Source organism: Rhinolophus sinicus, linkage group LG03, assembly GCF_036562045.2.
Source record: "Rhinolophus sinicus isolate RSC01 linkage group LG03, ASM3656204v1, whole genome shotgun sequence".
Lineage (NCBI taxonomy): Eukaryota > Metazoa > Chordata > Mammalia > Chiroptera > Rhinolophidae > Rhinolophus > Rhinolophus sinicus.
Window position 1 is genome coordinate 39817431 of NC_133753.1, and position 25303 is coordinate 39842733.

Genomic DNA, 25303 nt, shown 5'->3' on the forward strand with positions numbered 1-25303 from the left:
TAGGCATGTGGTAATGGTGGTGAGAGTGTCACAGAGTTGAAACTAGGGATACTAGGTTTAGATAGGAAGTTTCTGAAATAAAATAGGTAGAAATGATAAGAGAGTGAACTCAAGTATTGACTCTACGTAGGCCTGATGAGTAAGAGATGAATTTGAGGGTGATTTAGGAGCTACAATAAACAGTACTTAGTGTCTAGTTATTGTTGTAAGAAGCATTTGAGGAGGAGGCATCTTGGTTGACTCCCAGATTTGTCTTGAGTGACTGATTGAATAATGTCAGCACACCATTTTCTCTATGATAGAGGATACAAGTAGAGTAGCAGATTTGTGTTCTGTTTTGTTTTGTTTTCTACCAGAACCTAGTGTGTTCCATAGCTATTTGTGATCCTGTTAACTGTTGATTATCTATTAGGAGATGTTTAATTGGCAGTTGAATATTTGGGTCTGGAGTTCAAGACAGAGGCCTGAACCAGAAAGATGTAGTACTTGACAGGATACTGGTAGAATTTAAAGCTTAGGTAAAGCTCCCAAAACATCTATCAAAAGAATACATTTAGATTAGGCTCAAGAGAAGAAGAGAGTTAGGAGTGTAGTTGTGTGCTATACACGTGTTTTACTGTTTTTAACTCTGTTTTTTACTTCCATGATTTTTATGGGGAAGCATGGTTGTCTCTGGTTTGTAAGTCTCATATTAGACTGGCAATGTCAAATTTCCCGAATTATTTATTTTAAAATCCAATACAACTAAATAGCCTGTATTTCTTGGGGTGAGGGTTAAAAGGGGACTTTTCCTATTTAAGGATACAGGTTGCATTGTATAATAGGATGAGCTAGAATGAACTTTGGAGACAAAGTTTGGTTGGAATCTTGGTTCTTATATCAGTTAGCTGGGTGCCTTTGGGCAAGATGCTTAGTTTCACTAAGACTCAAGCTTACTCATTTGTAAAACTGGGATAATTATAGCTATCTTTTAAGATTACTGTTAAGGTTAAATGAGATAAGCCTTTGGATCTAGAAGATAATGGCAACTGTCCAAATCTAAATCTCTCTATGCATTCACCCAAAAAGCCATAAGACCAAAAAGGACCACACACACACACACTCTCACACAAACCATACATAACTCACACTTTCAGCATTACTACAAGATAAGCAATACTATGAATTTTAAATTACCTATATGTGGAAAAACAACAAATTACAACAGCTCTGTTGCTGGTACAAATCTCTGAGTCTGGAGATGGGACAAGGAGAGGCTTAAGAGACAGTGAAAAAGAAAAGGAGATCGGAGGTTAAAATGAAGTACAAACAAAATTACCCTTAGAAAGAAAACCTTCCCCACACAGTTGGCAAAATACGTGCACGGGGAACTTAGTGATTCATAGCACTAGCTGGAAGGAAAATGTATGAAAGTAAGAAGTAGCAGCATCAGAAAAACATTGCTCCTGGGAGAGAAGATAGAGAAAGACTGGTGCTCCCTGGAACCATGGCAGTGAGAGGAAAGAAGGAAGGAGAAAATTACGGGCCTTAGAAAAATGAAAGAGAAACAAGGCACCCAATCCTGTTCCTACCCACCCACCATCACTACCATCACAACGTCATCCATTAAAGAGCTGCTCTTACTAATCTGCAAGAGCAGGCACTGTTGAACTAAGAACTGTATCCATGAAATGCTCAGGAATAGGAATAAGTGAAATGACATGCGAAGCTACTTTAAGAGGAATACAGAAAATGTGAATCGATGCATTTTCACTGATAAGAATTCTTCCCCAAAAGCAAACATGAAGAATTCTTCCCCAAAAGCAAAAATGAGTTTCTTGTGACTTTAGTCTTAGGAATAAATGTATTATAACAGGAAAATGTATTATAACACTCCAACTAAATAAAATATCCTCAAACTTGACGACATACTAATAGGAGCATTGATGTAAGGGGCACTAATGAAAGGAAGGAAAACAACCAAAAGAATGAAAATGAGAGGCAGAAAGAAGTAAAAAATCTTCAGAGAGACAGTGGTAGAAATGCAGTACAGGCAAAGGAAGACCCAACACACTTAATAATAGAGTCCCTGAAGAAGTAAAAGAAATCAATGGAACAGAGCTACTTATTAAACCATAATCCAAGGGAAACTCTTCAGAAATTAGCAAAAAAGTAAAATCTACGTATTAAAAGGGCCCATCTTGTAGATAGACTGATCCAGAACAATGAATTCTGACTCATAAACTGTTAGATTTTAAAGACTAATGAAACTATTAAATTCAAAGGCAAATTTTTTTCTGGACCTGCTAGGGGGAAAACAAAAGATCACATTACTAACAAAAAAATAGGTATGCATCATACTTCTCAAGAATAATATACACAGGAAGGTTACAGTACAACAGCATTTTCAAAAACAAGGAAACACAGTTCAAGCTAGCCAACCTGTCCTTCAAGTATCAGGGCTATACATAAACAGTTCTGAACATGAAAGAATTTAGGAAACATTTAATATATTTAACTGTAGATCCAAGACTAAAACAGTAGTGGGGACATGGGTGTAATTGTTACGTGTTCTGACAAAATAGAAAAAATGAAACTAAGTGAGTGAAGAAAGGGAAAAATAGAATAAGATTGTTTCCTATTCATCAGAGAAATGCAAATAAAAACCACAATGAGATATCACCTCACCCCAGTTACAATGGTTATCATCAACAAGACAAATAGTAACAAGTGTTGGACTGCTGTGGAGAAAAAGGAACCCTCATACACTGTTGGTGGGAATGCAGATTGGTGCAGCCGCTATGGAAGGCAGTGTGGAAGTTCCTCAAAAAATTAACAATAGAATTACCGTATGACCCAGCAATCCCTCTCCTGGGTATCTACCCCAAAAATCTGAAAACATTTATCCGTAAAGATATATGTGCTCCAGTGTTCATTGAAGCTTTATTTACAGTGGCCAAGACATGGAAACAACCAAAGTGTCCTTCCATAGATGGTTGGATAAAAAAGATGTGGTATATATACACAATGGAATACTACTCAGCCATAGAAAAGATGAAATAGTACCATTTGTGACAACATGGATAGGTCTTGAGATTATTATGCTGAGCAAAATAAGTCAGACAGAAAAAGTCGAGAACCATATGATTTCACTGCTATGTGGTATATAAAACTGAAAACAACAAAAGAACAAGACAAACAAAGAAAGAAACAAAAACTCGTAGACACAGACAACAGTTTAGTGGTTACCAGAGGGTAAGCAGGTCGGGAGGTGGTAGATTAGGGTAAAGGGGATCCAATATATGGTGATGGAAAGAGAACTGACTCTGGATGGTGAACACACAATCTGATATACAGATGATGTATTACAGAATTGTACACCTGAAATCTATGTAACTTTGCTAACAATTGTAACCCCATAAACTGTAATGTAAAAAAAAATTGTTCCCTATTGTATAAGTAATAAGTGGGAGTTATTGGATAACACTTAAAATGGACAGACAAAATAGCAAAAGGTTAAATAAGCAAAAAAGATTTAGGAAACTCTAAAATATGTGCTTACGTATACACAAACACACGTGTGCAAAGGTAACCACTAAAACAAAAAGTGCAAATCTTTCTGAACACCAAAAGAAAATTTTAAAAAGGCAAACTACCAACTAGAGTAAGAAAAAGGGTAAATATGAATAATAAAAATGGTAATTATAGAATACAGAGTTCAAATATATCAGTCATATCAATAAACTTAAATGGGCTTACCTCACCTATTAAAAGAAAAAGATTTTCACATGATTTCATAAAGAAATACCCAATTCTATGCTATACGAGGTGTGACACTTAAGTTCACGAACTTGCCACCTTGTACTTACATTGGCAGCACTGTACAAACAGCTCGGTGAGGTTTCATAACCTTGTTATATCAGTATCTCACAGCTCTATTCGTGTCGACATGTGGTGGTGTCTTGCTGAGTGGCGTTCATTATTGTTGTGAGAATGTCTGAGCTTGAATTAGAGCAACAGACAAACATGAAATTTCTTGTTAAATTTGGCGAGAGTGGAAGGGAAATCAGGGACATGTTAGTCCAAGTTTACAGGGATAATGCCATAAAGAAAACGGCAGTGTACAAACGGATTAAACATTTTTCTGAGGGGAGAGAACGCGTCACTGATGAAGAGAGATCAGGGTGGCCAGTAAGAAGCAGAACTGATGAAAACATTGCAAAAATTCGTTGAATTGTGCGTCAAAATTGTCGGCTGACTGAGAAGCATAGCAAACCAAGTAAACATCGATAGAGAAACAGGAAAATCTTAACTGAAAATCTTGACACAAGAAAGGTGTATGTAAAAATGGTCCCGAAGGAGCTCACCAAAAAACAAAGGAGAGTCAAAGTTTGCCAAGACCTTTTGGAGAGGCAAAACAATGTTTTGGGTCGTGTTATCACTGGTGATGAAACATGGGTGTACCAATACAACCCTGAAACAAAGTGTCAAAATGCACAATGAAAGTCAGCCAGTTGTCCATGACCAAAAAAGTTCCATCAGTCCAAATCAAGAGTTAAAACAGTATTGCTAACCTTTTTTGACATCAGAGGGATTATTCATTATGAATTTGTACCAACTGGACAAACAGTTAACCAGGTTTACTGTTTGGAAGTGCTGAAAAGGCTGCGTGAAAAAGTTAGACCTGAACTTTTCGCCAGCAATTCATGGTTCTTGCATCACGACAATGCACCAGCTCACACAGCACTGTCTGTGAGGGAGTTTTTAGCCAGTAAACAAATAACTGTATTGGAACACCCTCCCTACTCACCTGATCTGGCCCCCAATGACTTCTTTCTTTACCCGAAGATAAAGGAAATATTGAAAGGAAGACATTTTGATGACATTCAGGACATCAAGGGTAATATGATGACAGCTCTGATGGCCATTCCAGAAAAAGAGTTCCAAAATTGCTTTGAAGGGTGGACTAGGCGCTGGCATCAGTGCATTGCTTCCCAAGGGGAGTACTTGTAAGGTGACTGTAGTGCTATTCAGCAATGAAGTATGTAGCACTTTTTCTAGGATGAATTTATGAACTTAATTGTCAGACCTTATATACGGTAGACACATATAAAACACAGTAATTCTAAAGGTTAAAAGTAAAGGGATAGTCAAAAACATCAAATGGAAACAATAAGAAAGCAGGGGTTGTAATCTTAATAGACAAAGAAGAACCTAGGCAAAAAATCACTGAACACAGCAAAGTACACTTTTTAATGTTAAAAGCCATAATTCACAATGAAGTTGTATTATTTTTGAATACCTAAGCACCAAATAACACAGTAAACACCTAAATATAGCAGAATTGCTATAGCAGAATGCAGTTGACCCTTGAACCACTTGGGGGGTTAGGGATGTCAACCTCCTGCACAGTCGAAAACCTGTGTATAACTTTAACTCCCCCTAAATTTACTAAGAGCCTACTGTAGACCAGAAGCCTTATCGATAACATAAACAGTCAGTTAACACATATTTTGTGTCATGTTTATTATATACTGTATTCTTACAATAAAGTCAGCTAGAGAAAAGAAACTGTTAAGAAAATCACAAGGAAAATACATTTACAGTATTTATTGGGGGGGGGAAATCTGCCTATAAGTGGACCCACGCAGTTCAAACGCAAGTTGTTCAAGAGTCAACAGTATAGGATAATGCAAGAAGTAATGGAAATACATAATAGATTTTGACCACATCACAGCAGAAGACTGGTACAACAAAATGTTTCAGGACCATCTAGTAAATTTCCTGTCCCAAAAACTTGGTTTCTTTTAGTGGGAAATAATAGAGATCACAATCTTTATGTCTGAAGTGCTCACTCATACTGGGTTTGTCTTTGTTTCTATGCCTTATTAGTACACAGAACTTAGGACATTTTTGAAAGAGAAAATGCACCATTATTAGTTCATGCTGACATTTTTAATTAAAATTTAAAATTACACAGTTTTTATTTCTTTGATTTTTATATTTGTATCTCTTTTTCTTGTGCTAGATATCTAGGTTCTTAATGGTATTAACAAAATGATTATGGTCACCTTAACCTACAGTTTCAAAATTGTGCTACCAATATTTATTACATTTAGTAGCACTTGTAACAGTGTAGGTACTGCAAAAGGTTGAATCCATGTTTGCAATTTTTTTTCTCCATAGGATAGATATATTCTAATATGTATGTACACATTACTGTGTTTTAAATCCACTTGAAATAATATCTCTATATGTGTTTAAACCAACTCTCTACATAATTCATTTGTTTTCATTTTGCTTTTTACTTTTAGAGCCTTGTTATTTCCATTTTATTTTTGCTTTTAATTTTTTTAAAGGATTGAAGATAGCTGACAGTTTTTTAGATAGATAGCAACTAAAATTCTTAGGCTTATAGGAACAGTGTTTAATCAAAGAAATATTTAGTCATTCAATAACATTTTTCTCATTGTTTTTCTAGTACAGGTGAGGTATTTACTCTAGTTAAATGATTAGTTATTCCTGTATACTAACTAGGAGCCTATCCCTGAAAGACATCCCTGAAAAGTGCAACACCCTACTACCACACTCTGTTACTAAACTACTTCAGGGTGTTTACAGTAATATTTTCTAAGACATTGTAACTATCAACAGTCTTGCATGAAACTTGTCTTAACCCCTTAGCCTACTAATTTTGGTTATTCAAAGCCTCGGTTATATAGATAACTGTTCATCTACCTTTATAATGCCAAAATAATTATGTGTAATATTCAATACAGGTAAAATTACATGCTGAAAAAAATTATATCCTGTGGCTTAAATCTGAAATTTAAAACTTTAAATGAGTCTATTGAGACATGAAAGTATGTTTTTGCCACAGTAGTAGCAAAGTTACTGTGTCTCTTTCTGGGAGGTTGGATCCTAAAATGTATAATTGTATGATTTCTCTTTTTAGAGGCCGATAAAATACCAGTAATGCGTGGACAGTGGTTTATTGATGGTACTTGGCAGCCTCTAGAAGAGGAAGAAAGTAATTTAATTGAGCAAGAACATCTCAGGTGTTTTAAAGGTCAGCAGATGCAGGAGAGTTTTGATATTGAAGTATCAAAATCCATAGATGGAAAAGAAGGTAAGATCGATTAATACATTTAATATGTTATGTAAACGAAGTAAGTTATTGATAAAGTTTAGAGTGGTTCCTAAGTTTGACGTAGTAATTTAAGAGTGTTAGAATTTATAAAATTCCTCATTATTTTAAACATTTGATAATTATTTTAAAATTTAAAATTTCTATGAATTTCTGAATTATCTCAGTTTTTATTTTACTTAATATGTATGTTCAATGGCATGACACTAACATGATTTACTATAAATGATAAATAATGCGCTCTCTGAATTTGTCCTTTTCAGTAGTTTTTAGTTATCAAAGAAAATTGAACTTACAAAAAAATCCCTTGTCATTATATCAAAAGAGTACTTTTGTAATATTTTAAGATTGGTTCTTTTCCTGACGTTTAAAAACAACAGTTTCCTTTGTGAACATATATCTCTAGATGTCCTATATTGAAAACCATATCAACTTAATTTTTCACAATCCACTCCTTATGTTTTCTTATTTAGCATTTGAATATGTTTGCAGTAGTTTAAAATATTTATGTAATAGCCAAGATTACTGTGTTTTGTTATGTGTCTGATCTTGAGTAAAATTTAAAATGTGTGGTAAAGTTAAAATTACTTCTATTGTTCCATTTACTGCAGGCAGTGGGATCAACTATTCTGGTGAGTATAACAGTACAGGTGGATTAGAAATTGTAGATTTCTCTAAATTTTTTTTCTAAAAGCGTTTCTTCATCCATGCTTGCCTTTATTTGGGAGGTTTCTTGACAAGCCCTATTAAATCTAGTGAATTAAGTGATTTTCCCCCTCCCCCACATCCCCACTTCCACCCCCATTTCTAAAGCAGAAAAACTCAGTATTGATCAAGTAATTCACAGAATGCAGCTTGGAAGAAATCAGTTATTTGGTTGGAATTAATTGTTTATATAACATAATGGCAAAACAATAAGCTTTAAATTGTCTTTTTTTTTTCTTATTGTTAGTAACATGCCAAGTCTTTTCTCTCGCCTACTCTTTTTTCTCTTTTATTTCTCTCTGAACACACGCTCACACACACACAAGGAAACTGTATAGTTTAGCCTGTACCAAATTAAAATATCTTTTGTATATAGTTGGTTAAAACTCTATGTAACTGAGGAGCATTGTGGCTTCTGAATAAATTGACAACTAAAGCTAACAAATGTATACAATAATAATTGGCTATAATGTGCCAGATACCATGCCCTAGGAATTTTAAATATCTCATTTTTCTAATGTGTAGTCAAATATGTACTTATTTCAGTGTAAAATCCAAGCTCAAGGTTTTTACATATCAATATGTAAAGAGCAGTTCAGTAGCTACAGAACAGAGCTGTATCTACATTCCTGTAGACTGCCATAGAGACGAGATATAGTTATGACACAACTAGTACATTTTATATATCCGTGATCTTTTATTAGTGCCTGAAGTATTTTGTAACTTCTCATCACCACTACTAAAATGAACTCAAGTGCCTGCATGTCATAGTATTTGAAGGACTTAACTTTTTATCATAATTTCACTGCTATTGGAGAAGGCTGAATTCTGGGCTTTTTCCTTTCAATTAATTCTCCCTAAGTCTTACCTCAAAAAATGGTGTTTCACCTTAACAAACCTAGTTTACCCACCCAATTATTTACTATTAATACATGGGAGGGAAAAACCAAGACCTTGGAGGAGAGAAAGGATGAGTATGAATAATAAAAATATAAGTAGATTGTTCCCCCTTCTCATAGTCTATTCAAAATATTTTTTCCACTTGCTAATTCATCCTGTGGAAGTTAATCGTCAGCTCTGTTTCATCTCTAGATCCCACCTATTTGGAATCTTGTTTCTATTACAATAAAAACTGAAATTTCATATGCCCTCTTCTACTCCTTACTAAAATGTTAAATGTGGCAGGATACTTGAGTTTTCTTCAAAGTGCCCTAATTTTATGAGCCAGTCATTTAAATTACATAAATCTGATAAAGAACATGGTTTATTTGTGTGAGTACATTTTTATTATGTCTTTAAGTGTGTGTGTCGATTCTAGGGTATCAATCTAGAACATTACAATATTTTTTGCTAACCTTGAGGATATACCCTGAGTTGTAAAATTCTACTTAGTAATAACAGAAAATTGTTAAACTGCTAAAACACTTTTGCCTTGTAATCTTTCAAACTGATGAATCTTTGAGGTTCATTGGAAGAAAAATTTATTTTAAAAAAATATACTATGGTATATAGGTAAAGCATCAGCATGTTTTATTATTAACAAAGATTATAAGTTCAATTCAGTATGTATACTGTTGTCATAAATTTCCAACCATTTTATTTGTTATTCAGTATTATATAAAACATACATTTATGCGTTAAGATGTGACATTTGACTTTGAAGATTATGGGAAATTTGGTAGATAGTACATTTGAAAATTATCACTGGTGTTAAGGAAAGAACATTTGTTGTCCAAAAGCTACCATCATTGGAAAAGAAACTCAAATTTACCACAACTGCAAAGATAAAAAATATTAACAATCTTTTGATTATTTTGCTTGTTACCTCCAAACTTCTGAAATTTCATATTTCATTAATTTGAGGGGGAAAAATACCTTTTCCACCTAAATTTTCTCATGTATATATGATAAAACCTTGACTCTTCATATTGTCAGGAGATTTTGAATGCTTTCAAGTGCAGCTAGTACTATACTGCAGGTACTTTTGTGAAAGAAATAGACAAGGTTTCCACCCTTAAGGAGTTTTAAACCTATTGGGGAAGGCAGAGCCTACAGATGAGAACAGTTACAAAGAGTAACTACAAGATAACACAGCAGACAGTGAAAATTACACATTCTGAAGAGAGATTTGGAATAAAGAGAGTTGGTGACTGCAGTATAGTGGAGTTATTCAGGTGAGATTTTTCTAGAAAAATCCCATTTAATAATTAAAAACATTTAAAAATATTTAGGAACTCTTATTAAGTGTTCTGAAGAAACAGAGTTCTTGCCTTGAAGGACATTAAAATAAAATGCTAATTCCCTTACTTTCTGACCTTATCTGTATTTTGGTTAGGGTAGCTGTTGCCACAGTAAATTGGATATATATATAATATTTTCTCTTTATTAACTTTCCTTTATTAATACAAAGTAAGAATTGAATGAAATAGATTGATAAAAGTTTAGCATAACTTTTTTAGCTATCAATAAAAATTTGTGACTTTAATCTAAATTTCATTTTCTCTGAGAGTTAAAATAAAAATTAATTCTCTTAACCACCCCACCTCCTAAGCTAGGAGATATTTATCTAATAGCCTAATAAATGAAGAAGTTTCACTGGGGATGAATCCTACAAATAAAATCAGGCCTTCAAATAAGTAATTTTGTAAACATTTCAACCTAGTACTAGATTAGTGTTTCATTCATTTTATAAGTAATCCAAGCAGGAATTAGTTTAAAAAAACAGTTAAACTAAAAGTTAGCCTGCACCTCACCCTGGCCAAAAAATGTATAGTCTCAATCCAATTGTAAGAAAACATCAGATAAACTCAAATTGAGGGACATTCTACAAAATAACAGACCAGTACTCTTCAAAGTGTCAAGGTCATTGTGAATAGGGGGAATCCTTTCACAATGTATAAGTGTATCATCACCATGATATACACTTTAAATAACATCATTTTATTTGTCAGTTATACCTTAATAAAGCTGAATTTTTTTTAAGTGTCAAGGTCATGAAAGACTGAGAACTTTCTCACAGTTTAGAGGAGGGTAAGGAAACATGACAACAAAATGCACCATGGTACCCTGGATTGGATGCTAGAACAAAAAAGGACATTAGTAAGATAACTGGAGAAATCTGAATAAAAAGTCTCTATTTTAGTTGATAGTATTGTACCAACGTTAATTTCTTAGTTTTGACAATTGTACTATAATTATGCTATAGTACAGGAAGCTGATTAACATTAGAGGAAGCTGATTGAAGGGTATATGATAACTCTCTGTACTATTTTTGCAGCTTTTCTGTAAGTCTAAATTTATTTCATAATAAAAAGGCTTTGTTTGTTTGTTTTTTAAAAAAAGGACAGTAGAGGAATTAAAATAAAATAGTAAAAAAATATTTAATCCAAAAGAAACCAGGGAAGAAGAAACAAGAAACATAATAGGTATGACAAAGAGAAAATAAATGGGATATGGTAGACCTAAATTCATCCATATCAATAACTACAGTAAATATATTAAAGTGAACTAACACTCCTATTTAAAGGCAGAGATTGACAGATTTGCTAGGAATGTAGGACCTGACTATGCTGCCTACAAGGGTAACATTATCAATGTAATCTCACAGATGGGTTGAAAGTTAAAATTTGACTTTTTACTGTTCAAGCTAATTTGGAGTGCTATGACCACACAGCTGTTGGTAGATCTGTAATGATTTACAACATTTAGCAATTTGGCATGTAAAGTGTGTATTCCTGTCACTGTTGCTGGATAAGGATATCCCCAACTCAGTATAGAACTTCAAAAGTCAGAAAGACTAGGACAGGAGAGAAGAGAGGAGGAGAGGTAGAGGATTGCCATTTTCTAGCTTTTAGTTATTATTTAATTTTTATATAAATTTATCTCAATTTCTCTGAGATCCAAGAAGATTGCCAGTTTTCTCATTATGACTGGCAGGTTTGAGATGTGCGAGCCTACTTCCCCTGAAGTTGAGGTTATCCAAGTTGCCAGATATTTTATAAAGGGAAAAATTATTGAGTTGTTCCATTCTAGGGATTAGTGTGTTATCAGCAACCCCCTTTTTTGATACTCTGTTGCTTTCAGAATTATAGATTGAAGAAAATTTCTTTAAGAGTTGAGTTATAATAAGGGAACTTACTGGACATACTATATTTTAATACGTTAAATCTTTTTCATTGCTGTGTAAGACTAATATATAAAAGAAAATTGTATTAAATGTTAGCATCTAATAAGTTAACATTTTCAGTTGTATTTCGAGTTTATGCATACTTTTGCTAACACTACATAAGAATTCCTAACTAAAACTTTATCTTAGAAAAAGAAAAGGAATGCTTTCTGGGACTTGAATTTCTTTTAACAGTGATCCCTGTTTGCATTGATAGTTAAGCCCTCTCTATCTCTACTACACTTACTGTGCTGCACCTAATTATGTGTTTGGGGTTGGAAAACAAAATTAAATTCTCTACGTATGCTAACAGGATGTTGTAACAAATAGAGCAAATGACTTTCAAGTGAAAACAATAATTAAATTTGAAGATAAGGTAAAGAACTATGTCTATTTAATTTTGTGAAAATGGTTCAAATAAATATACTCTGTTTTTAGTATATTGGGGTGTTTGTTTTTTTAAAAAATCCCTAAATTATACTATTCCTTTAAAAAGTGAAGTCATTTTTGTAGCTTCACTAGCTTTCTCAAAGCATTTGCATAATTTTAAAGTCTGGTCAGATGGTCCATGTGTTTCACATTAGTTCTCTTTTAGCAAATATGGAATTAATTCATGTTAGTTTTATTAATACATTTAGAAAATCTAGGTTTTGTTTCTTGGAGTAAAGTCTCAAATTCATGCCAGTTTGAGCTTCTTGGATACGTTTTCTTTTTCCAAATGAAATTTTGTTTACAAATGTTTACTGCAAGTGGTCTATCGATTCCTCAGTAACTGACCAGAAGGCACATGAACGAAGAAACATTTTCAGTGAAGAAAATTGTTTCAGTTGTCATTTTCCACCCCTTGTGACAATGAAATGTTGGTATAATCCTGATGTTACAACCCAGTTTTTAGTCCTAGTCTGTAATAGTTTTTTGTAGCCATTGAATTACATATAGTTATATGTAGTTATTAAGTGCCTTGTACGCATCTCCGTTACCTTTATTTCACAAATCTTTAAATATGTGTCATCTGTATATACAACAGATTTTTATGTCTAGTACTATACAACAGGGATTAAATATTTTTATACTTGAGCAGTATTTAACCTTTGAATGTCACATTAATGTAGAAGGGAGTGAGGATGAAAAATGTTATGAGAACATAAATGTGAACTAAATCCTGAAGGTTCTGTTGTTCACTAACGGAACTGTTAAACTGATTTGTAAGGTTCAGGTGCAACTGGGTTTTAAAATAATTGCTTACTTAAAATATAAAGAAATTAATTGATAAATAACTAGCACTATTTGACAGGGGAAATGTTAACTTAAGGTTATCTACTGATTTGCCAAATACCAACTCTATGTCCAGCTTTACTCTATGTTGTCTGTTTCATGCTTAAGACGTATCACAGCGTATGTTTTTATTAATGACCCTTTTTTCAGTACTCTATCACTAATCATTATTTTATCATTAATAAATCAGTTAAAAGCATAACTTCCAATTTGATTTTAAAGTTTCATTTTTAAAAGTCTTTTAACAACTTGAAGCCAGTTGTGAAAGGTTGTTTTGTTTCTGTGGGGAGGCTCCATTATACTTCAGTAATGGAAAGCATCTAGTGGAATGTATACTGTGGTATCCTCTCTTGGAAGCTGCATTGGATATTTAAAATGTTATTTATTGCATTCTCTTTGTACATCAGCTGTTGGCTATGTCATAGTCACAAATTTGGTGAGAGTAAATAACCTTAGTGTTGTAAAGATGGGGTTTATAAATCCCATGTGCATACAAAAACACCATGTTCTATTTTTTAATTCTATCTATGCAAAGACATTTAAAATGTGATTGCACAGTTGTCTTTAACTGATAAATTTAGATATCATTTGCCTTTTTTCAGTAAAAGTAGAGCATATATTTGATAAACATTAAACTGTTTTGTCAAATACAACTCATTTTTTAGAGTTAATACAACAGAAAGGCAAAGTAGCAAACCTCACTTAAAATTTACTTTGAAGCTCAGTGTTTTTGCTTTCTTAGTTGTCTACCACCTCCCTCCCTTCTCCCTCCCTTCTCTGTTCAAATGGAGAGGATATAAGGAGAGTACAGATGCGGCAGGTCTTAAACGAAAGCGTTCCCAAGGTACAGTAATCGTAGTTTACTTCTCCATGTAGTTGTATTCCTGGCTTATAGTATTTAGTTGTATTTAGAGCATTCAGTTGTATTTAAAGCATAGATATTATTAGTATTAGTATATAAAGCATAGGAGCATCTCCATTGTGCTATTTTGTTTAGTGTTTCTTAATTGTAAGTGATGTAAACATTTGTAAATGATGTGTATAGTCCAGTAATGAGATGTTTGCCAGTATTAAGATGTTTTACTTTAAGACAGTACATGGATTATTTAAGGAGGAATGAAATTTTGTTGGTCTAACACTGTTCTCTTAATATTTTGATCTTGTAGTTTCAGTGTTTTAACTAACTGCTTAAAACTATTTTAACAAACCTGTGATTTAGAAACATTACATATAAAAGGCTTAAAATAGTGACTGGAATTGGACATAGAATTAGAAAAGTAAATAATTGTTAAGCTTAAGCAAAAGATTTTTTTTTTTTTAATTTATGAGAAGTTCTTTTAGTTTAAAGAACTGAGTTTATACGTTTTCTTTGGAATGGAAGATACCGTTTGTTATGTTAATTGCATCTTGGTCTTGTGTTCAGTGTTAGTAATATATCCTGGCAGGTAAGTAAAATATAAATTGTTTTTTCATAACTTTTTGAAATTACATTTTAAACCTAACTAAGAAGTACATTTTCCTGGAAAGGATTTACTTTTCTGAGGAAATAGGTTGTCAGAAAAATGTCTTAGGATCTTAGATCTTGACCAAGTCTGTATCCTTTCATGTTTAGCTTGAGATTATTTTCAAACCATCTTCAAATCAGAAGTTAGACTCCGCCAGTAACTAGCTTTGTGGCAAGTCACTTAATCTCTCTCTGTACCTCTGTGTCTTTATATATAATGGGAGACAATATTTTGCTTAAAGAGGATTTTAAGAAATTAAATCAGGCATAATGATTTCAAGGTACCTGGGTTTTTCTAAAGATGGGTATGTGAATTTTTCTTACCTCTATGCCAAAGATAGAAGAAAAGTTTAAGTTCTTCATTATACACGAATTATCAAATTATGAATTGGTGGACATGTTTTGACAATTTTCTTGATCCATTGCTTCCACAACCATTTGTGGTACGTGTCACCCTGTGCTAGGACACTGTTTGAAGCTAGTGATTCAAAATGACCAAGACATAGTCTCTGCCTCACAGAGCTTATGTATTCCTCGAGTGTATATAGGTTTGATTTTTTTTTTTTTAAAGCTCATTTTCACCAAGTACACCTCAGTTACAGAAATGCAATAGTCATGCTGACTTGAACATCATAGTAGAAAAAAAATTTCTTTGATTTCTTATTAAAACATTTTCAACTTTGGATTTCTGTTATGGTGAGCAATATCCAGTGATAATTGGCTTTAATACCCATTCCAAAAATATCTTTTATTAACTATGTGTTAGAGGTTAAAATTATGGTAGTTAAGCCAGTTATTCCATATTGTTCTAACAAATTACCATTCCCTATGTCATGGTTAATCATTTATAAAAATAAAGTCCTTATTCATTACTTGCTTCACATCAATATGTGTTTTCATTGACATAGATTTTTTATTGAACTGGGTTCAAATATTGTTTCAAAAATCTGTGTATTATAATTTTTCACACAAAGAAGTTTGTCTTGGAGACCTTAAAATTGCCTTTTGCTTTCTGCAACAGCTGTGCATAGTTTCAAGTTGAGTCGAAACCATGTGGACTGGCACAGTGTGGATGAAGTGTATCTTTATAGTGATGCAACAACATCTAAAATTGCAAGAACAGTTACCCAAAAACTGGGATTTTCTAAAGGTAATTTTTAAATGTTACTATAGTTTGTCAAACTTTGGGGAATCTGAATTTTTCTCTTGTGTTCAGAATAGACTATTAAAATTCTATTTTTAGTATATTTTAAATATGTATTATATTTAATGGCAGTTACTGCCCTATTAAATGAAACTTTTGTTAAGGTGATTGAGTTGACATGTATTCATCAGTGAATAATTATATATTTAGAATGATTTGACAAGATTAATAAGTATCTTTTATACTTCTAAAAGCATAAAAGCCATCAAACTCAAGGTAGTCATGGTAGTCATGTGAAAAGAAAACATGGCAATTGAAACTTGTTATCAAGGAGGAAAACTGAAAACTTTCCATTGGTTTTAGTGAAATGGAAGTCATTGGTGACTTAGATAGACTGGTGAGGCAGAAACCAGATGGGCATGGATTGAAGCTTAAGTAGTACATCGTTAAGAAATGGAGGCAGGGTTAATAGACAACTCTTTAAAGAAGTTTGACTAAAAGAAAGAAAAGAAGGAATGGTACCTGGGGAAGATATAAGATCATTACCAAAAAATAAATTAAAAAAAATTTTTTTGTCAACTCTGATATAACCCTTTTTGCTGCTTTATTTTCTTTGATAACAGATATGCTTGAATTTCTTCTTATATGTTCATTAGTCAGTTATATTTGTTTTGTGAATTACCTTATATCTTAAGCCCATTTTGCTATTTGAGTCATTATCTTTTCACTTTTTGATTAGTAAGCTCTCTTTGTATACTCAGGTAATTAACTTACTATGCATCATATTTTGCAAAATTTTCCCCAGTTTGTCATCTTTTATTTTTGTCTCATGGTTTTTTGGTGGTTTTTTTTGTTTTTTGTGTTTTTTTTTTTTAATATAGAGAAGTTTAACATTTGTATGCATTCAATTTGTCCTTCCTTTTCTTTTTCTTTATGGTTTGGTGTCATGTCCAATTTAGCACTTTATATCAGAGCCAGTCAATATACATCATCTGACAAATTTATCCCTTCCCAACCTAGTGAAATTTTCTTTCAGTATTTCCTTTTCTTCTTTATTTCTTTCAATATATTGTAAAAATACTGTTTCCAGAATAAATAGTGAATTTAGAATCATAATTTTTCGACAGCATCAAGTAGTGGGACCAGACTTCATAGAGGTTATGTAGAGGAAGCCACGTTAGAAGACAAGCCATCACAGACTACCCATATTGTATTTGTTGTGCATGGCATTGGGCAGAAGATGGACCAAGGAAGAATTATCAAAAATACGGCCATGTGAGTGTTTTCATGAATAAATACATTCTCCATGTAGTGTAAAATCCAAACTCCATTCATCACTATTTTCTTCCATCTTTCCTTTTCTTCCTTTTTTTTTTTTTTCGTTTTTTTGTTTTGTTTTTGTTTTTGTTTTTTTCCCAAGTCAAGTTGTTGTCCTTTCAATCCTAGTTGTGGAGGGTGCCATTCAGCTTCAAGTTGTTGCCCTTTCAGTCTTAGTTGTGAAGGGCTCACAGGTCCAGTTGTGGAGCTCAGCTCCAGGTCCAGTTGCCGTTGCTAGTTGCAGGGGGTGCAGCCCACAATCCCTTGCGGGAGTCGAATCGGCAACCTTGTGGTTGAGAGGATGCGCTCCAACCAACTGAGCCATCCGGGAGGCAGCTCAGCTCAAGGTGCCGTGTTCAATCTTAGTTGCAGGGGGCAGAGCCCACCATCCCTTGCGGGACTCAAGGAATTGAACTGGCAACCTTGTGATTGAGAGCCCACTGGCCCATGTGGGAATCAAACCGGCAGCCTTCGGAGTTAGGAGCACAGAGCTCTAACCGCCTGAGCCACCGGGCCGGCCCTCTTCCTTTTTTTTAAAGAGTCACTCCAGATAATTACAACCAAGTGATTTAGGAGACATGCCTCCTTGCCTAACCAGTATCTACATATATACCCATTTGAGAACTATGATAGTGATCCTTGGGGTGTAGGATTCTGTAAGTTCACTGTAGAAAAGGACAGTGTTTTAAGCAGATGTAGTGTTTCTGAGTTTGTAACTCAAAATAGGTTCCTCAGCCTCATCAGTATTGACATTTTTGACCGGATAATTCTTTGTTATGGGTGGCTGGCCTCTGCATTATAAGATATTTAGCAACATCCAGGACCTCTACCCACTAGATGCAAATAGAACCTTTAGTTGTGACAACCAAAAGAATATCTCCAAATACTGCAAGTATCTCCTAGAGGGAAAAATTGCCTATGGTTGAGAACCACTAGTCTATAATGAACTTTTTTTTTTTTTTTTTTGGAAACTTCAGATGCCAACACACATACTGTTTCCTCATTATTATATCATAATGAAATATATAAGAAATGTGTAATCATCAAAAATGAATAACTGAATGAAATATTAGAAATCTTAAAATATGTTTTTTTCTTGTATGTATTCATACTTGTTAAAACTGAACATTTGAAAAGATGACACAGACACTTGTAGAATGTATCTGTAAATATTACTGAGTATCTGCTAGAACAAAAAATACTTTTAGATTCTGTGGGTAGTAAGACAGGTCCTGCCTCCAGGTCTGAAGTTTTAGCTATCATCTTTATTTTCAGTGATGATAAGGGGAGCCGATTTACTTTTTGGCAACCTAGAATGTATGTAGACTGTTTTAAATGGCTACTTTGGGGATATATTAGGTTGGTGCAAAAGTAATTGCAGTTTTTGCAATTATTTTTAACCTTTTAAACCGCGGTTACTTTTGCACCGACCTAATACAATCAAAATATTACAGTTGACCCTTGAGCAACATGGGGGTTAGGGGCTCTGACCTTCCTCACAGTTAAATCCACATATACCCTGTTTCCCGGAAAATAAGACCTAGCCGGACAATCAGCTCTAATGCGTCTTTTGGAGCAAAAATCAGTATAAGACCCGGTCGTATTTTTGCTCCAAAAGATGCACTAGAGCTGATTGTCCGGCTAGGTCTTATTTTCCGGGAAACACGGTAATTGCTGTAAGCCCTCCACATACGAAGATTTCCAACTGCCAGTTATTGACCCTTGAACAACACATTTGAACTATACAGATCAACTGAACTGTGGTCAGTTGAAAAAAGTCCACATGTAAGTACCCTAGCAGTTCAAACCCATGTGGTTCAAGGGACAACTGTATTATATTGTAAGTAATTCCTTTTAAAATATACTAGAAATAGAGAAAGATAGGCTTTTCAACAAATAGTGCTGAGATAACTTGATAACCATATGGATAAAAATAAAATTGGGTCCAGTTCTCACGCTAAGATAAATTTCAATTGGATCACATTTAAACATAATTGAAACTATACAAGTATTATGGATTTAAAAGGTAGGGTTGAGGGGAGTTTGAATTCTTCTACACCCTTAAAAATAGAGAAAACCGTCCTGAGTATGACTTGATCCAGGAGCAATAAGGAAAAATATTGATAAATATTATATCATCTCAAAAAACCATATGGTGAAAAACTAAAATAAGACAAATTGAAAGAAGACATGTGCAACTTATATCACAGGTAAACTGATAATATCCGTAATATATAAAGAACTTCAAAAAATAAAGGAAAAAAATGTCTGACTGTCTTACAGAAAACTGGGCTAAAGATATGAACAGCCAGTTCCCAGAAAAGCAAATGCTCAACCATGCTTATAAAATGTACATTAAAATTACATTAAGCATAGCAGTTCCACTCCTAGGTCTATATCCAAGAGAATTGAAACTCATACATCTACACAAAAACGTATTAAAGAATATTCATAGTAGCATTATTCTTAATAGCCCCCAAAATGGAAATACTCCTAATGTCCATCAGCTGATGAATGGATAAACAAAAGGGGTATATTTATACAATGGAATATTATTCAACCATAGAAAGCAATGAAGTACTGATTCATGGTACAGCATGGATGAGCCTTGAAACATTATGCTAAATGAAAGCAGCCAGACACAAAAGGCCACACATACTGTATGATTCCATTCACGTGAAATGTCCAGAATAGGCAGAGCCATAGAGACAGAAAGGCGATTCATGGTTTCCAAAGCCTAGGGGAAAGAAATATGGGAAGTGACTCCTATGTCTATGGTATATCTTTTGGGGCTGATGAAAGTGTTCTGCAATTAGATAGTGGTGATGGTTGTACAGCTCTTTGAATATACTAAAAGCCACTCAATTGTTTAAAAAGAAACAACTAATGAGGTTGTGTCAAAAGGACACAGAAGTCGACTTAAAGAGATTGATTGACCTCCAAAAGAAGACAATTTGAGCATCAGTAAGGATAATAATTACAGTGGGTTTAAACACTTCAAATATTTTTAAATCTATGAGTTAGTAATGATGTCAAAAAAATACAAAGCCTACCTTCTCAGTATTTTGAAAATTGTTAATAAAAAGGAAGAATTAACCATTTATCTTGCCTTTTCTCAGAAACTGGTTGTACCACAAAGCAGGCAAATATCTGATATAAGAAAATTTCTCTTTCTAGAAGTAAAAGGAGTGAGAACATTTAAGAAGCACCTTTTTGCAACCATAATAGCTAATGGATCTAATCAATGATCCTCATAACTGCTACCATCACCAAAAAGAGAAGACCGTATATACTAGTCTTACCAAAACAGTAGAACTTGAATCTGATCAAACGCCCTATATGTCACTACCAGATTGCAGGAAATAGGGAACAAAGAATATGTTAAATACTACCATGGGGAGGAAGTCATTAAAAATTACAGGATGAAAAAAGAATTATAAAGCAAAAGGAAAGAGGAACCTATAGATTAAAGACACTTAAGAGGTGCATCTACCAATTAACAATGTGTGGACTAACTGGAAGTACACACTGTTCCCCAATAAAGTCCTATTCCCCTTCCTCAACAATGTGTGGACTATGTTTGGAGCTCAATTCAAACCAGTGTAAAAAATATTTTTAATATTATAAACTAACATTTACAGTCTAACTGGGGAAAGGGACCACTGAACTACATATTTGCCAAAATAAAAGAATTATTAACTGTTTTGGTATAATAGTACTGAATAGGTTATCTTTTCCTTACATTTTAAAATATATACTAATGTACAGATGAAATAATGTGAGGTCTGTGATTTGCTTTGAAGTATTATTGGGGAAGGGTGCTACTGTAACGGGACAGCATGATGGAGTTTTGGGGGATGCTAGAATTACCCTGTATCTTGACTGTGGTGGTGCTATCCATGAGATTAGCAGACATGTGGTCCTGTCCAAAACGTCCGTGGAGATTTTTGGTCCACGCCTACCCACCTACCTAACCCTGTGTGCCATGACCAGCTAGGCTACTGAGGCAAGAAGGGTTATTATTGGCAATACAGCCACAACACAATCACTAGACCAATAAAACATGATAGTATCTTTCACGTATTAATCCTATAAACCAAAAGTGTAAATAAAAGTTATGGCTGTCTAAACCTAGCAGTGTTTTCTTAAGTGTGGATATTTTGGACAGGATCAATTATGAAAGACCATTTGCCAGGGACCAAATGTGCTTTGAAATGAAGGTATCCTCGTATTGCATGTTATTGCATAGTGTAATGTTAACTGAAACTTAATTGGATTAAGTTATAAGCAAGTGGAATTGTTATAATTAAAGAAATGTTATACCATATAAATACATGTGTGAAGTTACTCTGATAAAGTTTTGTTTTGTTTTTATTATTTTTTTTAGGATGAGAGAGGCTGCTAGAAAAATAGAAGAAAGGCATTTTTCCAACCATGCAACACATGTTGAATTTCTGCCTGTTGAGTGGCGGTCAAAACTTACTCTAGATGGAGGTACATTTTGTTTAAAAATTAAGTGATTGAGCCAATGGCAAGAAAGTGATGTTCATTGGGAACAAAGTGTCTTTAATTAGTTGTCTTGAGGTATATGTGCTCTTTGTTCTAGATTATTTAAAAAAATAAAATCCATTGATTTTTAAAATAATTATATCAATTTATGTCATTTTGGACCACCATATAGATTTCACAGATGATAACGGTTTTCACTCATGCCCTCTGGATTAGCAGATGGGAGTACAGGGCATGTGGGAGGGAATAAAATGTTTTTCAAAGTTTTTGACAGAAAAGTGACTTGTCAATACTTTTAAAACACTATTGTCACAATTTCTTATGAACTTACATTTTCTTCCTAATAATTTTCCCCTCCTACATTTGGAAGATAAAATACCAGGTTTTATTCTTTTATTCTTTTGTTGTTCTTACTGCATTCCCTGGGCTGGTGAATTATAATCTAGTATAGAGAAATTGTACAATATATGTGTTTAAATAAAATCATTTTCATATCCTTTCTTAAAGAGCTGTTAGCCAAAATAGGCATTTTTTTACACAAAGTTGTATCCTTTCAATATTAAAACCATAAAAATAGAATGTTTAGGTTATTTGCATAATCTGGAAAATGAGAGAGTTGTAGTAGATATAACAGCAGTGGCCATTTGTGGAGCCTTTGCTATGTGCCTGGCACTCTGCAGTTCATTTTACATGGACTGTCTCATTTAACTTTCCCACAAAACTCAATTTTCTCTATTTTACTGTTAAGGAAACTGAAACTCAGTAAAAGGTGAATTTACTAAGAATAGCAGGTAGAGTCTAGGTCCATATGATGCCAGAGCCCTTATTCATCACATTGCTAAACTGTGTCCTTGGATGATTTCCAAATCTGATTCTGTTTCAGACTCAGGAATGTTAGTTGTAGTTTATAAACCAAAAGTTGTACAGTTTAAAAAAAAAAAAAATGCTAGTGACCAAAGAAGACTCCACAGCAGCTCATCTGTAAAGTTCTAGTGTAAAAATACTATCTTCCCCATTCACCCAGATAAATTTCTTAGGCTGCTCAGGAATGTGGACAACATGGATGAATTAACATTTAATAAGACCCATGAGTTCATAATTTTCTCTTAGGTTTATAATCCTGTGATACAATCTTCTTGAAAGCACTATGCTGAGTGAAAGAAACTATAGGAAAGCACCAGTTTCTCTCTGTTCTCAATCTTCTGACACCAATTGGAGGGGGGGGTTTTCTCGTACCAACCAATTCTCCAGTTCTTGGTGGACACCAGCTGGGTGTCCTACAATTTAACCCAGTTCTTCTGGTAGGTTAAGGGCTCAGTCCCACAAGTCTCCCCCCACTTCAGATGCTAGTCACAAGTCCCAGATTGTCACCTATAGTTCTGACTGACCAGCTATAAATTGGGGGGAGGGGGTCTTATGACCCCATCCTGAGTTTCAATAATTTACTAGAATGACTTAATAAAATTCAGGGAAACATTTACTTACATTTACTGGTTTAAAGAGTGTTAAAAGGATACAGATGAACAGTCAGATGAAGAGCTGCATAGAGCAAAGTATGAGGAAGGCTGTGCAGAGATTTCATGTCCTCTCTGAGCACACCACCCTTCCAGTACATTCATATATTCACCAACCTGAAAGCTCTCCAAACCTTGTTGTTTAGGGTTTTTATACAGGTTCCATTATATAGTCATGATTGATTAAATCATTGGCTGTTGGCAGTTTGCCCAATATCCAGGCCCTCTCTCCCTTTCCAGTGGTCAGGGGATGGCATAGAAAGTTAAACCCTCTAATTACATGGTTGGTTCCTCTGGCAACCAGCTCCGTCCTCCCAAGAGTCACTTCATTAGTAAAACTCAGGTATGATTGAAAGAGGCTTATTATGAATCATAAAAGAAATACCCCTCGCCCCTATCACTCAGGAAATTACATCGTTTTAGGAACCTTGTGCCAGAAGCCAGGGACAAAGACCAAATACATGTTTCTTATTATATTGCAGTATCACAGAAATCCATTCTCAAAGGTTACATAATTTATGCTTCCATTTATGTGACATTGGAAAAGGCAAAAACTATAGGGACAGAGAACAGATAGTGGTTGCCAGGATTTAGGGAAAGACAAGGGTTTGAATTCAAAAGGACTGCATGCAGGAGGTTTTTAGGGTGCTAGAACAGTTCTGTATCCTGATCATGGAGATAGTTGTGTAAAATCATGTATGCATTAAAACTAAGAGTTTATTTTACTGTTTGTAAATTTAAAAGCAATGATAGAAGGTATTTATCTCCAGCAACATCATTGTGTTCATTGGTATTAAATGGCTAAAAACATTTCCTTTAAATCAGGAAAAAGCTAAGGATGTCACTCTTTTAACAAATATTCTTCTTGAAGTCTTAGCCAATGCAATAAGAAAAAGAAATAGTAGTTTCAAGGAATGGAAAAGATCTTTTTATTTGCAGGTCATGGGATTGTCTACACAGAATATTCAAAAGAACCTACAGAAAAATTATTAGGATTAATAAGGCAGTTTATCAAGGTTGTGAAATAGAAGATCTGTATATAAAAGTAATTAACATTTCTATATATCAGCACAATTAGAAATAGCATAAAAAATAAAAAGTTCCCAGAAATTAATAAAATATGCATATTTGTATTAACAATGAAAAAATCTGTTAAAAGATATTAAATACAACTTAAATAAATATGGATGATTTTCTTAGATTGGATGATTCAATATCCTTAGAGATATTAATTCTCCCAAATTGATTTATAGACTTCATGCAATTCCAGTCAAAATCCCAATAGAGTTTTTCATGAAACTTGACAAGCTGATTCTAAAATTATTATAGAAGAGCAAAGGCCATAAAATAACCAAGATATAGAACAAGAGGAGGAGAAGGGAGTCATGATCTAGTAGCTAGCCGGACCTGTTATTTAACTTTCCTAACTAAGACAGTTTAGGACTGGCACAAGCGTAGGCCAGTGTACCGGACTAGCGCCTCCCTAAACAGGCCTCTGCTTAGTTTGGAAACCTGATACATGACGAGCTGGCATTTTGGATCATTGGTGAAAGGATGACCTATTCCATAAATGGTGCTTGGTAACTGGTTATCCTGTGTGGGGAATAAGTAAAAATAATCCCTACCTCACATTCCATGTGGATCAAAGATATAATATATGAAAGGCAGGACTTAAAAACTGTTAGAAAAAATATACAAGAGTATCTTTTTAAGACACAAAAACACAACTGTAAAGTAACACAGATAAATTTGATTAGATTAAAACTAAGAACTTCTGTTTCTCAATAGATATCATAAAGAGTAAAAGACAAACCAGAAACTGGGAAAAGATGTTGCAACAGAACAACACATATAACCACCAAAGGTTTAATATCCAGAATAAAGAATAGGAAACCAAAATGGAGAGAGATGATAGATATACACATATATACACACACATGCATATATCATATTTATACTCGAATGTGTGTGTAAATATGTGTGTGTTTATATATTATATATAAATTTTAAAAAATATATATATAATGTACATCTCACTAGTAAT

At 33.9% G+C, this 25303-nt stretch overlaps 1 protein-coding gene across 6 annotated transcripts in view; it reads left to right on the plus strand.

Moving 5' to 3' along the window:
* Positions 1-25303, plus strand: part of DDHD1 (DDHD domain containing 1) — a 68611-nt gene that overhangs the window by 17343 nt on the left and 25965 nt on the right. For 2 of the 6 annotated variants that reach the window (XM_019725717.2, XM_019725718.2), the window contains exons 2-7: positions 6935-7108; positions 7738-7758; positions 14014-14115; positions 15797-15925; positions 17047-17194; positions 21624-21730. In XM_019725717.2, coding sequence (XP_019581276.1) covers positions 6935-7108; positions 7738-7758; positions 14014-14115; positions 15797-15925; positions 17047-17194; positions 21624-21730 — 681 coding nt within the window. The remainder of the gene's footprint in view (positions 1-6934; positions 7109-7737; positions 7759-14013; positions 14116-15796; positions 15926-17046; positions 17195-21623; positions 21731-25303) is intronic. The other 4 variants (XM_019725721.2, XM_019725719.2, XM_019725722.2 and 1 more) reach the window with 2 other exon arrangements.